This window comes from Physeter macrocephalus, chromosome 14 (assembly GCF_002837175.3).
Source record: "Physeter macrocephalus isolate SW-GA chromosome 14, ASM283717v5, whole genome shotgun sequence".
In the NCBI taxonomy this organism is placed as follows: Eukaryota; Metazoa; Chordata; class Mammalia; order Artiodactyla; family Physeteridae; genus Physeter; species Physeter macrocephalus.
In genome coordinates this window covers 27,128,240-27,146,907 of record NC_041227.1, presented here as the reverse complement: position 1 = coordinate 27,146,907, position 18,668 = coordinate 27,128,240, and the positions used below count along the sequence as shown (strand labels likewise).

General features: G+C 43.8%; 1 protein-coding gene across 1 annotated transcript in view; it reads right to left on the bottom strand.

Annotated features, from left to right (window-relative positions):
* TMC2 (transmembrane channel like 2) overlaps positions 1-18,668 on the bottom strand; it is an 89,361-nt gene that overhangs the window by 59,029 nt on the left and 11,664 nt on the right. Inside the window, exons 3-4 of the mRNA XM_007127154.3 lie at positions 9,279-9,597; positions 6,342-6,494 (exon numbers count right to left, since the gene is read on the bottom strand). Coding sequence (XP_007127216.2) covers positions 6,342-6,494; positions 9,279-9,304 — 179 coding nt within the window. The 5' untranslated portion in view covers positions 9,305-9,597. The remainder of the gene's footprint in view (positions 1-6,341; positions 6,495-9,278; positions 9,598-18,668) is intronic.

The window sequence follows — 18,668 nt, the reverse complement described above, 5'->3', positions numbered from 1 at the left end:
ATCTGAAGCCTGAAGCCCTGACCAACACCTTGACTCAGCCTTATGAGAGACTCCAAGTCAGAACTGACCAGCTAAGCTGCTCCCGAATTTCTGATCAACAGAGGATAATAAATGTTTATTATTGTTTTAAACTACTAAGTTTTGGGGTAATTTATTATGTAGCACTGGAAAATTAATACTCTGTAGAATCCAAACCACTGATCTCTTTGGTGCATATATATTTATGATTGTCCTGTTTGCTTAGTGGATTGACCCTTTATCATTATGTAGTATCCCTCTATGTCCTTGGTAATTTTCTTTACTCTGAAATGACTTTGTCTGATATTTACATAGCTTCTCCTGCTATCTTTTGGTTAATGTTTGCATGGTATATTTTCTTCCACACTTTACTCTCAACATATGATATATTTAAAGTGAGTTTCTTATAGACTGCATGTAGTTGGGTCATCTTTTACTTTTTTTAATTAATTAATTTATTTAAATAAATTTATTTTATTTTTATTTTTGGCTGTGTTGGGTCTTTGTTGCTGTGCGCGGGCTTTCTCTAGTTGTGGCGAGTGGGGGCTACTCTTCGTTGCGGTGCATGGGCTTCTCATTGCAGCCGCTTCTCTTGTTGCAGAGCACGGGCTCTAGGTACACGGGCTTCGGTAGTTGTGGCTCGCAGGCTCTAGAGTGCAGGCTCAGTAGTTGTGGCACGTGGGCTTAGTTGCTCTGCAGCATGTGGGATCTTCCCGGACCGGGGCACAAACCCGTGTTCCCTGCATCAGCAGGCGGACTCTCAACCACTGCGCTACCAGGGAAGTCCAGCAACAGGATTCTTAACACTGCGCCACCAGGGAAGCCCTGGGTCATCTTTTAAATCCAGTCTGCCAATCTCTGTCTTTTAATTGATGTATTTAGATGACTAACATTAATGTAATTATTTATATGTTACAGTTTAAACACATCATTTTATTTCTTGTTTTCTGTTTGTTCTGTTTTTCATTTCTGCTTTCCTTTTTCCCTGTCTTCCTGAATATTTTTAGGATTCCATTTTGTTTTATCTACAGTGTTTCTGAGTATATCGATTTGTATAGTCTTTTCAATAGCTGCTCTAGGTATTACTATATGTCTATCTCTATCTGCCATCCATCTATCTGCTATCTTTCTATCTATCTATCTATCTAGCTAGCTAGCTAGCTATCTCTATGTATTATCAAAATCCACTGGTGCATTTTACTATTTAGAATGAAGTGTAGAATCTTATTTCTCTTTATGTCCCTTTATCCTCCCCATTTATAATTGTCTTAACTATTTCATCTGCATTATTGAGAACCACATTAGGTGTTTTAATTTTTGCTTCAACTGTCAAACATAATTTTAAAAATCAAGAGGAGAAGGAAAATTCATGGTATTTTCCAAGATTTTCACTCTCACCATGTTCTCCCTTCCTGATGTTCCAAGATTCCTTCTTTTACCATTTCCTTTATGTTTAGAGAACTTCCTTTAGTTATACTTTACGGTAGGTCTGCTGGTGACGTATTCTTTTAGTTTTCCTTCATCTCAGAATGTCTTGATTTCTCCTTTATTCTTTGTTTGTTTGTTTTTGTTTTTTGTGGTACGCAGGCCTCTCACTGCTGTGGCCTCTCCTGCTGCAGAGCACAGGCTCCGGACACGCAGGCCCAGCGGCCATGGCTCACGGGCCCAGCCGCTCCGCGGCACGTGGGATCTTCCCGGACCGGGGCACGAACCTGCGTACCCTGCATCGGCAGGCAGACTCCCAATCACTGCGCCACCAGGGAAGCCCTCTCCTTTATTCTTGAAGGATGTTTCTGCTGGATATAGAATTCTGGACTGACAATTCTTTTCATTTAGCACTTGAAGAATCTTTATGTCACCTTCTCTGTCCTCCATGGTTTCTGATGAGAAATTTGCTGTCATTCTAATTGTTTTTCCTTTATAGTAATGCATTGTTTCTCTCTGACTCTTATAAGTATTCAGAAGTTTGACCATGATGTGTATTGGCATGGATTACTCTGGATTTATCCTGTTGGGGTTTTGTTTAGCTTCTTGAATCTATAAGTTTTGCCAAATTTGAGAAATTTTCAGTCATTATATCTTGGAAGACTCTTTCAGTCCCACCCTCTTTCTCTTCTTTTGAGACTCCATTTTCTTCTTTCATCATCTAGGGATTTGGAGGGGACACTAATGTTAGATCATTTATAATAATCCTACATGTCCCTGAGGCTCTGTTCACTTTTTTCCCCAGACTATTTTCTATTGTTCAGATTGATTTGTCTTGTTCTACCTTCACTTTCACTGATTCTCTACTCAGTTCTCTCCATTCTGCTGTTGAGCCCATTCATTGAGTTTTTAAAAATTTTAGTTACTATATTTTCTACCTCTAAAATTTCCACTTGTTCTTCTTTATATCCTCTATTCATTTTCTGAGACTTTCTATTTCTTCATTTGTTTCATGTGTTCATAATTTCTCACTGAAACATTTTTATGATGGTTTCCTTAAAATCTTTGTCAGATAATTCTAACATATATGTCCTCTTGATGTTAGCATCTGTTGATTATCTTTTATCATTCAAGTTTGAGATCTTCCTCGTTCTTGGTATGATGAGTGAGTTTTCAACTGAAGCCTGGAATTTGAGATATTATGTTATGAGACTCTGGATCTTCTTTAAATCTTGTGTTTTAGCAGGCCTCCTCTGACACTGCTCCAGTAGGTGAAGGGGGATGCTGCCTGCTTACTTCTAGGTGGAAGTCCAGATTATTCACTTGGCCTCCTTTGATACCTGGGGCTGGGCTGGAGCTCCTTGTTACTGCTGAGCAGGGATGGGAGTTCAGGCTCCCACAAGCCTTCCACTCGTATTCTCCTGGCTTGAAGAGATACCTTGTTACTTCCAGGTGGTGGTGAAAGTTCAGACTCCCCATGTAGTCTCCACTGACACCACAGGGAGAGGGAGGGCTCATTACTGCCCAGTGGGGATGAGAGTCCCTGCTCCTCACTTGGCCTTCTCTGACATTTGATGGGGGTGTTAGGGGCACCATGTTACAGCCTGGCAAGGGAGGAAATGTAGGCTTCTCCACTTGGCTTTTGCTGCCAGGGCTGGGGCTACAGCTGCTCATTTGTTTATGGTGTTTGGCTGGAGTAGGGTTGTTATTGCTTACAAGTCTTCTGTCTTGCCAGGCTGTCCCTTTTCCGGTCCTTTGGCTAGAGACAGCAGACTTTTCTTGAGGTGCTTTTGTGTGTGTTGGTCAGTGTTTGGGGGCAGCCAGCTTCTCCAATATCCAGTCTGGATATACAGGCAAAAAGGAAAATTGGAACTCAATGCTGTGTCATTCCTTTGACCCCAAGGTCCTTAGCCAGTCTGCCTTTCTTCTCTCCACCTTTCTGAGTCTCTTATGTTTGCTTTACACATAATATCCAGGGTTTCAGTTGTACTTAGTGGGAAGACTATGGAGAAGTATATCTACTCCATCTTCCTAGAAGTGGAATTCTTCAGATCTCACTTTGGGTAATTTTCTAACACATTAGGTTTCTGACAAAGCTGAGTGACATACCTGATTAATTCTATGATTAAAGCAAACATCCCTGACTCATGGGCACTAGAAACTCTTTTGCCAACATCACAGCCTGCCTCGTGTCATTATTAATGATGTGCATTAATAATGTCTTCTCTGATTCATCTTTGTTCCCCATCCTCATCTCTCAGGGTTCAGCACAGTGTCTGGAACAAGATGTTCAAGCTTTAATAGCAATAACTACTATCTATTAATTGCATATTATATGCTGGGTACTTAAATATTTTTTATTTGTCAGAACAACTCTGCAGGTAGATATTATTATTCCTACTTTACAAAAGACAGCTGTGAAGCTCAGAGAGGTTAAGGGAAGGAAACCAGCCTGAGGGGGATTGAATAGCCAGTCAAACCACACAGGTATGGTAGAGGTGTGAAGGCAGGCTTGCCCCAATTCACTGCTGTTGCTCTTTATGCCTTGCCATCCTTCTTTGATTGTCTACAACAACTATGCCAGCTGCCTGAGTCGGCCAGAGACTGGGGTCCCCACACCATTGCTTCTAAAAAAAGATGTAGTCTGGGGATGCTATCTGCAGATCTGCAATTGAAGACTTTACTGCCAGAAGAGGAAATCATACAGGAGGCAAAGGGGTGTATTCTAGAATGTCTAGTAACCCCAGAGAAGCAGTTACAATTTAAGAGTGCAAGTTCTGGAGCCAGAATTCCTGAGTTCAAATTCTGGCCAGACCACTAAACTCATTGTTTAGCCTTGGACAAATTACTAGATTGCTCTGTGTCTCAGTTTGCTCATCAGTAAAATGGGGGCAATAATAATGGTACTTACATCAAAGGGTGATTATGAGGATTAAATGAATTGTTACACACCCAGCACTCAGAACAGTGCCTGGCACATAAGAAGCACTCAGCAAATGTTGGCAATATATAAAAAAAGAAAGACTATTAAAAGATGAATAAGAAACAGATCTGCAAACAAGAGCATCCAGTCAAGTGAGGGCCTTAGGGGTCAGAGAGGCAGTAACTAACTGAGCCTGAATGCAGGGAGGGGCAATGGGGACTTCCCTGCAGAGGGGACACCTGGCCTGAGTCTCAGAGGGTAGGAACTAGCCAGGTGGGATGGCAGAGGTACCAGTGGAGCTGAGACCCAGAGGCTGGAGAGCCTGAGTCTGGGATAAGGAGTCTTGCAAGAGGAAAAAGGAGGGGAGACCTGCTCCAGTGGGAGAGACAAGAGTCTTTTCAGCTTCTAGGGCCTTAGCCACTTCCCACCCCCACCAAGAGCAGGAACTCTGTCCCCAGGCCTGGAGGAGATGCAGACTTCTCCTCAGGGCAGCTGAATGGCCCTCGGGGATTTTCACGGTCGCTGAGACTTCCAGACAGGTGGAGATCTCATTTCCACAAGCATCAACGTTGCTGTTTTTCCACTGTTAATAAAAGATGTGTTCCGGTGACACCTGAGTTGGGGTGAAGTTCTGTTAGACTGACAGATGGAAGGAGGAAGAACTCGGCTCTAGGGGAGCAGGGAGAAGAGACTCAGAAAAAGGGAGCTGGGAAGGCAGATAGCCTGCTGCCTGAAGCTGTACCTACTGCCCAAACTGTCGCCACCATTCACCTGTGATGACTTAAATTTAAATAAATGAAAATAAAACAGAAATTCAGTTTCTCAATTGCACTGACTACTTTTCAAGCGCTCACTAGTTTCATGTGACTGGAGGCTACTCTATTAGCGCAGATTTAGAACATTTCCATCATCCCAGAAAGTTCTGTTGGTCAGCACTGGCCTGGAGGCACCGCAGGGAGGCATTTCTTCCTGCAGCTGAGTTGTAGACAACGTAATAATTTGCAAGACAGCGGAGTAAGCTCTGTTTACCAGGCTCCTTCCTGGTCAGGGTTTGCACAGCCAGCATCTTTGCTGTGCCTCCGAGACACAGTGAGGCTGAATGTCAAAATATGTCTGCCAAACTGTTCTATGTGATAAAGGGCGAGGCATTTGACTTGAGCAATGAGGAAAATCAGGTGTGAGAGGAACCAGGGAAAATGGCTTCTTATACAGAGGGAAGGAGGAAGGGAGTCATTCCAGTCTTGTGGCAGAAAGACCGAGGTGGGACTTGGGGGAAGATGGTAACACTGAATGGGATTTTTTTAAGGAAAAACGTCCTGCCCTTCTCTCAAAACTGCAGCAGAGAGTCAAGAGCCATAAAATGCATGGTGGGCTGGCCTGTCATATGGAAACCAGGGAAATAGCTGAGTTGCAAATAGGAGTCAGGGGCCTGGGCACCAGGCCAGGCAATATTCATGGAACCTCACTGCAAGCTTGGCTCTGTGTTAGGCACTTGGGACACAAGTGTAGCTAAGACAGCCCCTCCGCCTGCTCTCCACACTGCAAGGGTGAGTGTGTGACACAGGGAGAGATTCTAGTACTTAGGGAACACAAAAGAGGTCTGAACTTGTTGAGATGGGGGTCATGGAAAGTCCCCCCCGCCCCCAAGGAAGGCATGTCTTTTTGGTTGTGAGGGAGGCGCGGAAGCCACCAGATGGGGCGCGGGACAGAGAGGTGACCTGGCAGTGGAGGGGGATGCGTAGCCGGAGGGCCACGATCCTCCTTGTCTTCCGCCAGGCCCCGCTCGGTGCTGGCCAACAGCAGGGCCCGATGGCCATTTGCGTGCTGGGGATGAGGTGACCAAAGCAGGGTGGGAGGGTGAACCCCCCTTCTTGTTGAGCCCCCTTGGAGTGGGCAGGAGGAAGGGACTCCCGCGCCCATCAGCGGAGCTGAGCCTTCTGGACGGGGAGGGCCCTGGCCGACCACCGCTGCTCACCTGAGCCCCGCCAGCTTCCTCGCCATGGGCCAGGGCTTGGTCCGCATGGTGGCGATGAGCTTCTTCTTGTCTTCCACCTGCTCCAGAATCCGGGCCAGTTCCTCCTCAGACAGAGACTCCCCACCGGAGGTGCTGGAGGCCAAGGAGGATGACCTGGAGCAGAGGGGAGTGAGGAGGAGGCCGGGGTCCTCGGGGGCACTGTGGGATGTGAGGGGCCCACCCAAGACGCCCCCAGCTCCCGCCCACACAGGCCTGCCCCGCTCAGAGCCCTCCGCGACTCCCCCCACCTGGCAGAGGAGGCCACTCCTTTTCCTGGAGCCCAGGGCCCCTCGCGGGCTGCCTCCTCAAGCTCCATGCCTCTGAGTCCTCCCCACGCTGCACACCCTCGCTTGTGCAGGGCTGCCCAGTGGAAATATAATGTGAGCCATGTATCGTAATTTTAAGTTTTCTAGTAGCTCTATTAATATGATAAACGGACATGGACATATTAATTTTAATAATACATTTCATTTAACCCAGTATATGAAAAATTTATAATTTATAATTACAGTAATGTAATCGGTGTAAAAATTATTAATGAGACACTTTACATTCTTTTTGTACTGTCTTCAAAACCCAGTGTTCATCTTGTACTCACCGTGGATGTCAATTCAGGCACAAAATTTTCATTGAACATATTTAATCTGTATTTGGATTTCATAAAATTTAGTTGAAAGAGTAGATTTACACATCCAAATTGTTTTAGACATACTTAAAAGTTTCCTTGTAAATGAATAAAGTAACAGAATATCATTTTCCTTTGATGTTCACATCTGCACTGACAAAACTAGTTTGTCTTTTTTTTTTTTTTCCAGAAGAAATGCTTTGGCTTCAAAGTTAAATCAACTTCAAAACTACATCTGTCTGTCCAAGTTAAGTAAATTTTTTAACTCAGTGGTATTAACATCAGATTAAAATTAAATTGAATTAAAAATTCACTTCCTCAATCACACCAGCCACATTTCAAATGCCTAGCATGTGGCTAGTGGCTAGTGTATGGAACAGCACAGCTGCAGAGAACTTCCAGCTGGAGGGTGTGATGACCCTCACCATCTCACAGACAAGACTGTGTGCTCGCCTGCCGTAAAATCCAAGTTCTTGTCTGTGCTACTCACAGCCTCCTTCACTCATAAAAACAGTGACTCTCAGCTGAGATGGCAGCAGCTGACAGGGGGTGAGGGAGGGGCTGGAGAAGGGTTCTGCCTGGGCAGCCTTTTTAGCACGTTTGATAAATGGAAATATCAAGATGTGGGCTTGGGTTACCACAGGTTTTAGAGACCAGTTTGCCTCTGTGAGTTTAGCTTCTGATCAACTCCTAAGGAGCAAGGAGAGGTCACAGGAGTGAGGTGGAGAAGGGGGGGACCCTAGCTCTTAAATGCTGGAAAGCCTAGAGCACAGGGACTTTTTGCCTTATCTCACCCCCCACCACACACCCCAGAATATCTGCCTTTGAGTCTTTGCATAAGTTGTTCTCTCAGTTTGAGTGGTGGTAGGGGGGTGCGACATTCGGTCATTGCTTGTTCAAATTCCACCTGGGCTTCAAAGTCTTAATAAAATATTTACCTTCTTCCTGGAGAAGCCCCAGCCTCCCAGCAACATGCTCTTCATAAACTCCTTTCTTGCATACATATTGCCTTCTGCTTTGTGTTGTGATAGCTGATGCCCATGTCCTACCTCCCCTGCTAGACTGTCAGTTTCTGAGGAACAGGACTGGATATTTTTCATCTCTCTATGCCCTGCCATGGCATTCAGCTGAAAATGGCACAAATGAGTCCTTGTCTGCATCCCTTACTTTGCATCTGCCATCCAGACAGGATGGGGCCGCCTCCTTCTAAAGTTCCGGACACTCTGGGGCCCGTCAATGATGCATTCAAGTTCTCTCTAAGTTGCTAAGGACACCATGCACCCTTTACCCTGTTAGCTCAGGTCTAGGGACAACCGGACAGTAGACAAAAGCCCTAACTGAGCCAGGGATGGCTGGCAGGGGTGACAGAAGAAATCTGTGGCCCCTTTTGTGAACCTTAATTTCCTCTCTGTAAAGTTGGAGATGTACAGTGGAACACCTGAGTGAGGGTGTGGGCAAGGAAGGTTTATTAGAAACCATTGGAAGGAGCATCAGCTCTTTGCCATAGTCCTGGTATCTCTGTTTCCAAAGCCTCCCAGCCCATTATCAATGGGGATTCTTAAAACATCCTGAGAAGTGATGCAAAGTAAAGTGGAAGAGGGAGGCAAAGAGAGGGAGATGTCCCATCAAAATTGGTAGCAAAAAATGAAACTAAAATCTCAACTTGCTGATTCCATAAACTGGCTCTATCCACTAACCCCCGTATGCAGATGCTAATGGAACAAAGGAAACACAGCAAGTAAATCAAACCCCCAAATCCTAGAATTTCAGAGCTGGTAGAACTTTTGAAGTTCTTCTAGATCAAGGCCACATTTCACAGAAGAGGACACAGGTCAGCTTAGGAAATGGTGTGCTTAAGCCCTGGAATGACTCCTAAATCCAATTTTGTTAATTTCTCTCAGCTCCTCATCAAGAGCTGTGGTGAGTCACCAGCTGAAATTGAGGAGAATTGGGATCTTTTCTCATCCTGCTGCCATGTCACCTCCCCACTCAGAGCTCCACTTGCACCTGCGCCCCAGGAGGGGTTTGAGTCGAGAGTGTGCAGTGGCCACTCAACCTGGGATGGCTGTGATCCTCATCCCGGTTCCGCGCCCAATCTCGAAGAGCTTGGCAGGGGCAAAGGCAGGGACAAGGAAAAGAGAGCAGGGGCCGCCCGTTTATGGGAGAGAATGAGGGGGGAAGACGACACCTGGCCCTTATCAAGGGAGGAAGCAGGGCTGGAAGGAGAGGGAGAGCGCGGATTGAAACGCGCCTGAAGCCTGGTCACAACACACCTGTGTTTCTTCAGCTGCTTCCACATCTCCTCCTTCCTCGGAACCTCCTTTTCCTTCTTTGGAGGTGCTCGGTGCTCCCCGAGGGAAGCTCTCCCGTCCCTCTTCCTCCTCCCTCCGCAGGTCTTCTCTGCCGAGCCTCGCTCCCGTTCCCCCAGCTGCTCTCTGCGTCCCCTGCGCTCTGCCTGCTTCCTCCGGGGAGACCCCGACCCCGGGCTGCCCCCGGCCCGCTCCTTCTGGCCAGGCGGGGCTCGGCGCCTTCCCGGCGCGTTCTCGGCTTTGTGAGTCCGCTTCCTCGAGGGTCTCCTCCCGGACCTGTCACCTGCAGGGGCAGGGAATGAACAGTTCTGGCCTCACGGGCCTCGACCCCAGGAAAGTGCCCCCAGCTGTGAGAAATCAGATGTTCAAGACGCTTCCTGGAGCTTATTGGTTCCAAAGGCCACCTCTTTCAGACAGAGCCTCTGGTCTCGGCTGAGAGCAAATGTCTCCCTCCTCTGACCAGCCGGCACTCCCACACTCGCACCTAAACCTCAGCTAGAGACCCAGACACCTGCCTTCCTCTGCTTGGGGGTGCAGTCCCTTGGATCAGAGCTCAGTCCTCTCCTGACGCCCAGGGCCAAGGCCAAGCGTGAGCCTCTGTTTGGTAAGGCTGGAAGACTGAGACGCGGAGGGCCTGCTGGCTCCATTCTCCAAGGGCTGTCCCCTCATGTGCCCCACCTGGCATGAGGGAAGGGACGCGGCGGGGTTGGGGGTGAGAGCAGCGGAGTCGATTCGGATCCTGTGTCTCAGCGCTGCTCCCACGTTGTTGCTCTTATTTTAAACCATGACTTTATAGCACTGGCAAATGGCCTGGCTGAGCAGAATCTACTCTAAAGTGTGAACTTTCCCCAACGGCTTGCCCAACACCTAGTGTAAGCACAACTATCCCAGCTGGGCAGTTACACATTAAATGCAGGAAAAATTGTAATGAGGTTCTGGTATTAATAAGCAACCTCTCCACCATTTACTAGCAGGGTGTCTTTGAGCCAGTCACTTAACCTCTCTGAGTCTCAGGTCATCTCTAACATGGGGATGTTACTACTCCATCAGCTTGTTAATGAACATGACACAGTGACTGACTTCTGAGAACGGACGTCATTACTCTGATATTCTTATCTGGAAATAAGATCTTTTTACTTGTATAAAGAACACAGGTTTGGAGCTAGGCCAGTCTGCCCGAAAATATCAGTTCTATCATTTACTTATCTCTGTGACCACAGATAAATTACTTAACTTTTCTGCACCTCAGTTTTCTCACCTGTAAAATGGCTCTAGTAGCCACTATTTCCCTACGTAGTTAGGTTAATTTAAAACAGGAATAAAGGGTCTGACTCATGGGAGGTACTCAACAAAGGCCCTCCTCCTTCCCTCCTGCCTCCGGCCTGCCTTGCCATTTTTGTGCTCTAAGTGGGCATCACCTGGAACCTGATCTGGCTGCAGAGCACAGGTTCTCACTTTTCACAGTGGCTCCCCATCCAGGCTTTTCTGCCATGACTAGGCAGATTTTCCCAACAGAGCTGTGAGAGCCCCAACTTTGGGCAGGGCAGGGCAGAGTGAAGTTTCGTCACCCAATATCCCCAGCAGCAGTCCCATCAGTGATGGAGTCCAGGACAAGGAGTCCCAGGTTCTCAAATTCTTGCTTCTGTCCACTCCTTTTCCAGCCTCTCAAGGTTGTGCATGCAATGTAGCAGCCACAGAGAGTTTTCCTCGCTGCTCCCTGACTCTTGAGCTTTACATTCTGAGAAGCAAGCCACCCCGTGAAACATCAACTAAAACTGGTCGCTGGTGGATTTGGGCACAGTAAGCTGGGGATTCAGAGTCTGGATATTTGGGCCTGAAACCTTGTTCTTCTGGTTATTACCTCGGTAACACCGGGCAGGTTTCTTGTTCTCTCTGAGACAGTTTTCTCGTGGGTATGCTGTTGGTGGTCTACCCAGATCTCCATTATCTGGCCGTGGCATTGTCCCTTAGCTGCTATGCATGTTGGCTCTTACAGTTCACAGCTTCTCCCTTCCCAAGGGAGCCCATGGTTGACAGAAAACATCTTGGGAAATGTCTGGGAGTCTACATCCCTCCCCTCCCCTCAAGTCAGTTGACAGCCAATTGCTAACTGATATGAGGTACAAAAAGTCCAGTCCTCTGACCTCCAGGCAGAGCAAGTCTGTGGTTCATTCACTCTCCAGAGCTCCCTGTGGGATCAGGCAGAGGCTAGACCCCAGCTGAACACACAGCTTTGCTCAGCTCCTTCCCTTGATCTGTCCTGCCTCCCTTACTCCTTGTCTCCTGAGAGCTGCCCTCAATAAATCACATGCACAAGAATCCCCATCTCAGGCTCTGCTTCCAGGGACCTGATTTATCTATAGGCAGCTATCTCAAAGTGTGGTAGGTAAATCCAACTGAGATAATATCTATACAAGAGTGATATAAGGGGAGCATGCTGGATTTAGCAAACAGAATTTGCTCTGTGGTTCAAAGATAAACTATCCAGAGTTCTCTTCTTGGATCTCAAACTAGGATACTGGTAGAGTCCAAGAAGCACAGTGGTGGGCTTCACCCAGACCTGAGGAAGATATTCTGGAGGAAGAAACTTCTAAGCTAAGACCTAGAGTGAAAATAGAGTGTGTGTGGGTGTGTGTGTGTGCAGCGAGTGGGTATAGGGCAGGGTTAGGTAGTGAGTGGGTAGGAAGGACGCCAGAAAAGTTTTAAGCAGAGGTGACATGGTCAGTTTTGTGCTTTTATAAAGGTCCCATTCAGTATTCAAACCCCAATGGAGGGAGTTTCTTGATAAAGATACTTCAAGAAACTGTAATCATAAAGGATACTGGAAAGAGAATTGTTCTGCCTTGGCTAAGAAGATAGGGAAAATAGGTAAAAAATGAAATGATTGGACTTCTGGGTTTCACTCTAATGTGTAAAGAGCTTCATCCTACCAACAAGAAAAAAGCTGAACAAACTGAAAAACAATTCTTCTTAGATCCATCAGAGAATTGAGTTTGTAGGGCAAGCTACTGTCCGCAAACTGGAGAGGCAGAGAGTCATAGCTTACCTTGAGCAGAAGCCCTCCATGGGAGCCAGTGCTTGTAGTGCTTAAAGGGAGAGTATTCAGGACTTACTTTAATTAGGTATGGTAAGATACTCAGACATGGAAATGACTGTCATGGAGGAAGAGGTTTTTGTACTTACAGATCCCAAGCAACACCGTGTCACACAGGGCCACATGAGGAAGCACAAGTTTCAGTCAGTAGCAAGGCAGAGAGGAAAAATGTGGGCAAGAGCCTTTATTATGGTTTCTAAGGAAAGGAAGGGGTGAGGCAGGGTAAACAGGGTTAGGATTGGCTAATTTGAATAATTTCAGTGGGCCCTGGAGCATAGGGGCATTCCCTAGTTGTTCTGGTACCAGGCCCTGGGGTGAATAGGGCAGGTGGATAGAGGCCCAGAGTATGAGCTTGTTAAAGGTTGAGGTTATAAACTCTGGGTTGGTTGGTTTGCATAGGAAAGGAAAGCTTGCAGATGAGTTGTTTGCTATCTCTAAGAATTAGCTAAAACTGGGAGGGCTGTCCCTCCAGGGTCAACAAAGCCTCAAGGTGCCAAAGGATCAGAATATAGAAGACAAAAAGCAAGGCTATTACTGGTAGGAATACAAACTGTAATTGACAAAATGCTGGAGGCTTATTGTGTACTAGCTTGAGAGTTAAAAACTATGGGGCCCAGTCTTTGGAGGAGGGGGCACACTTTCGTGAATTTTACCTCCTGGGAACACTAGCAGGTTCTCACTGTGAAGACTGGAGGAAAATCCATGGTGCTTCCAGCAGGGGGAGGGGAAAGTACTCATTTTAAAATATGAAAAGTAACCCAGAGTGTCCTGTTCTCTTTAACAAAGGCCTGCTGTGAGATAATAGAAATATATATTGGTCTCTGTCCCCAGTTCCAGGCACAGAGGTCCTAAAATCTTTGTAAAATCCTAAGAGCACTAGGAACATCTATTCTTCTAATGAGGTGATTCTGATGAGCTCCTGAATGGCTGGATGGGGGCTGGTCACCAGAAAGACCAACCCATGATTAGAAGCTTGGAATTGTCAGCCCTGCCCCACCCCCATCCTCAAGATGGGGGAGAGGGGCTAGAAATGAAGTTAAGAATTGATGATGCCTATGTGAGGAAGTCTCTATAAAATCCCAATAACAGTGGGTTGGGAGAGCTTCCTGATGGGTAAACACATCCACATACTGGGAGGGTAACACACTCCAACTCCCAGACCTTGCCTCATGTATCTCTTCATCTGCTGTATCCTTTATTATATCGTTTAATAAACTGGTAAATGTAAATAAATATTTCTCTGAGTTCTGTGAGCCACTCTAGCAAATTAATTCAACCCAAGGAGGGGGTCTTTGGAACCTTGGATCTATAGCTGATTGGTCAGAAGGACCTGGGCTTGTGATTGATATCTGAAGTGGGGGTAGGTTGCAGTCTTGGGGAAATAAGCCTTTGGGTCTGAGTAGGTAGTGTCAGAATTGACTTATACTGTGGGACACCCAACTAGTGTCACACTGTTGTAAGGGAAAACTTCCATACATTTGGTGACAAGAAATATCAGAAGTGAAGTGTTCTGCCTGAGTAGTAAAGGAGACACAAAGGGAAGAAACTCACAGTAGGGAAGAATTGGGTTTTTCCCTATGTGGGAAAGAAAAAAAACAGAGATTTTCCATTACATCTATGCTCCAGGGAAACTATTTTACCAGAGTGAGCTTAACTGACCAGAGTTTACCAGCTTTATTGACCTGGAGGAATGGAAATACCCCCACTCCAGCCACCTCTAGACTTCTTGTGTCACCAAAGGCTGCGGGGAGAAGGCTGAGAAGCTCTTGTGAAGGTCACAGCCTAAAGGCACAGGGTCACTAAAGACTGAAATCTAGTCATAGGATTATAGCACTTCCCCTGCCCCATACGTCACCACCACATAAACAGGACTCAAGTATAAAAAAAAAAAAAAAAAGGAGTTCCTAGGGAAACTCAAAACAACAGGAGAGACAAGAACAAGGACACTAAAGGAAATTGAGTCCTCTGACACCTACAGCTACAGTGAACAATGAACATGGCCTAACACTTAGCCAGACAAACATAAAACATCATACTAAAGGCCTATTTACCTCGGTTCCATTAACCCAGTACATCATGTTGGCTCTCAGCAAACAATTACAAAGCATACTAAGAGATAAAAAACACTCTGTCTCTGAAGAGACAGAGCAAACATCAGAACCAGACTTGGATATGGCAGAAGTTCTGGAATTATCAGACCAAGAATTTAAAATAACTATGATTAATATGCTAACAGATCTAATGGAAAAGGTGGACAACATACAAAAACAGATGGGTAGTGTAAGCAGAGAGATTGAAACTCTAGAGAAGAATTGAAAGGAAATGATAGAAACCAAAAACACTGTAACAGAAATGAAGAATGCCTTTGATGGGCTCATTAGTAGACTGATCATAGTCAAGTAAAGAATCAGTAGAGGGCTTCCCTGGTGGCTCAGTGGTTGAGAGTCCACCTGCCAATGCAGGGGACACGGGTTCATGTCCCAGTCCAGGAAGATCCCACATGCCGTGGAGCGGCTAGGCCCGTGAGCCATGGCCACTGAGCCTGCACGTCTGGAGCCTGTGCTCTGCAACAGAGAGAGGCCACAACAGTGAGAGGCCTGCATACCGAAAAAAAAAAAAAAAAAAGAATCAGTAGAGTGGAAGATATGTCAATAGAAACTTCCCAAACTGAAAAGCAAATGGAAAAAAGGATAAAAAGATAGAACAAAATATCCAAAGAACTGTGAGACAATTACAAAATGTGTAACATAGAGTAATGGGGATACCAGAAGGAGAAGAAAGAGAGAAAGGAATAGAAGAAATATTTGAAGTAATAATGGCTGAAAATTGTCTAAAATCAATGACAGCCACCAAACCACAGATCCAGGAAGCTCAGAGAACACCAACAAGGACAAATGTCAAAAAATCTCCACCTAGTATATTGTATTAAAATTACAGAGAATCAAAGACAGAGAAAAAAATCTTGAAAGAAGCCAGAAGGGGGAAGAAAAAAACTCATTTTACGTCTAGAGAAACAAGGATAAGAATTATATGATTTCTCTTCAGAAACCACACAAGCAAGACAAGAGTGAAGTGGAATATTTTAAAGTGCTGAAAGGAAAAAAAAAAACACCCCAGAGTCTAGAACTTTGTATCCAGCAAAATTATTCTTCAAACATAAAGGAGAAATAAAGACTTTCTGGGACAAACAAAAATTGACTAGACTTGCCTTGAAAGAAATGATAAGTTCTTCAGAGAAGGAAAATGATGTAGGTCAGAAACTTGCATATACATAAAGAAAGAGAATTCAAGAAGGAACAAATGACGTATAAAATCTTTTATGTTTCTTACTCTTAATCTAACAGATAAGAGTTTTAAAATAATAATAGCAACAATATATTAGATGACTATAGCTAATGGATAAGTGAAATGAATGACAGCAATGTTAAAGGGATGGGAAGGAGGAATTGGGAACACTCTCTTATAAAGTACCTGCACTATCCATGAAGAGGTATAGTGTTACTTGAAAGTGGACTTGGCTTAGTTGTTAATGTATACTGCAAACTCTGGTGCAACCACTAAAAAAAGTGAAAATGTAGTATTTAGTATAATTTGCTAAAAAAGGAGAGAAATTGGAATCATATAAAATGCTCAATCAAAACCACAAAACACAGAACAAGAGTGGAAGACAAGAATAGGAACAAAAAACACGGGCAGTGAATAGAAAACAGCAACAAATATGGTAAATATTAATCCAACTATATCAATAATCACTTTAAATGTTAATGGTCTAAATGAAGCAATTAAAGACAGAGATTGTCAAAGTGGATAAAAAAAGACAACTATATGTTGTCTACAAGAAATCTACTTTAAATATAAAGACACATATAGACTATAAGTAAAGGGATGGAGAAAAAAATATCATGCTAACACTAACCAAAAGAAAGCTAGAGTAACTGTACTAATTTCTGACAAACAGATTTCAAAGCAAGGAAAATTACCTGGGATAAAGTAGGGCATTACATAATGATAAAGAGGTCATTTCTCTAAGGAGACAAAATAATCTCTCATATGTATGCACCTAACAACAGAGCACCAAAATATGTGAGGCAAAATCTGATAAAACTGCAAGGAGAAATGGACAAATCCACTACTATAGTTGGAGACTTCAACACACCTCTATCAGTAATTGAAAGATACAGTAGGCAGAAAATCAGTAAGGACATAATTGAACTGAACAGCACAATCAATCAACTGGATCTAATTGACATTTATAAAACACTTCATCCAACAACAGCAGAACATACATTCTTCTTGAGCTCACATGGAACATTCACCAAGATAGACAACATTCTGGCCCGTAAACATATGTTAACAAATTTAAAAGAATAGAAATTATTCAAAGTATGAGGTCAGATCACAATGGAATTAAACTAGAAATCTGTAACAGAAAAATAACTGGAAAATACCAAAATATTTGAAGACAGAACAATACATTTTAAAATAACACATGGGACAAACAAGAAGTCTCAAGAGAAATTTTAAAATACTTTGAATTAAATTTAAATGAAAATAAAACTTATCAAAATTTGTGGATGCAGCAAAAGGAGTGCTTAGAGAGAAATTGTAGTACTGAATACATACATTAGAAGGCACTTAAAAATCTATTATCTAAGCTTCCACCTTGTGAAACTAGAATAGAAGGGCAAATTAAATCCAAAGTAAGCAGAAGAAAAGAAATAATGAAAATTAGAACAAGACATCAATGAAATTTAAAACAGGAAAGCAATGGAGAAAATATGAAACCAAAAGTTTTTTTTTTTAAGAGCAGTAATATTGATAAACCTCTTGTCTGGCAAACCAAGGAAAAAAGTGAGAAAACACAAATTTCTAATATCAGAAATGAAAGAGTAGTCATCACTATTATCACATGGACTTTAAAAGGGTAGTAAAGGAATATTATAAAAAACTTGATGCTTATAAATCTGACAGCTTGGATGAAATAGACAAATTCCTAGAAAGACACAATTTACCAAAACTCATACAAGAAAAAATAGGTAATTTGAATAGGTCTATATCTATTTAAGAAATTGAATCAACAATTAATCTTAAACAAACAAACAAACAAACAAAACCCAAGCCAAAAACCAACCAAACAAACCCAAAACCAGGCCCAGATGGTTTCACTAGTGAATTCCACCAAATGTTTAAAGAAGAAATATAATTTCTTTACAATCTCTTCCATAAAATTTCTATTAGGGAATACTTCCCAACTCATTTTATGAAACTTGCATTACCCTAATACCAAAACTAGACAAAAACATTGCATAGAAGGAAAATTACAGATCAGTATCCCTCATGAACATAGATGTGAACATCCTCAATAAAACATTAGCAAATTGGGAGTTCCCTGGTGGCCTAGTAGTTAGGATTCCAGGCTTTCACTGCCATGGCCAGGGTTCAATCCATGGTCAGGGAACTGAGATCCCACAAGCTGCATGGCATGGCAAAAGAAACAAAACAAAACAAAACTAAAATATATATATGAAGAATAACATACCACAACCAAGTGGGATTTATTCCAGGTATGCAAGACTGATTCAATATTAGAAAATCAATTAATATAATCCATCATACCAACATGATAATGCCAAAATATAATATTATCATATCAATAGATTCAGAAAAAGCATTTGAAAAAATACAACACCCATTCATAATAAAACCTCTTGGCAAACTAAAAGTAGATGGGAACTTCCTCAACCTGATAAAGAATTTTTACAAAAACCTACAGCTAATATCACAGTTAATGGTGAGAAACTATATGCTTTTCCCCTCAGATTGGGAACAAGATGTGGATGTTCCTTCTTACCTATTCAACATTTTACTGGAAGTCCCAGCTAATGCAATAAAACAAGAAAAAGAAATAAAAGGTATACTGATTGGAAAGGAAGAAATAAAACTGTCTTTGTTTACAGATTATATTATTATCTATGTAGAAAATCTCAACGAATCCACAAAAAATCCTCCTAGAACTAAAAAGTGATTATAGCAAGGCTGCAGAATGCAAAGCTAATGTGCCGGGGCGGGTGGGTGGGGGCGATTCAAGATGGCTGTGTGGGAAGGCGTGGAGTTTGCATCTCCCCACAACTAGGGCGTCTCCCGGATGCTGGTGGGGGACCTTGATGCCCAGGAAGATGGGAGGAACCCCCAAGCAACCGGCTCATTTGCTCTGAGGGAAGCTGGCCACCATGTTGTGAGAATGCTCAAGTAGCCCTAGG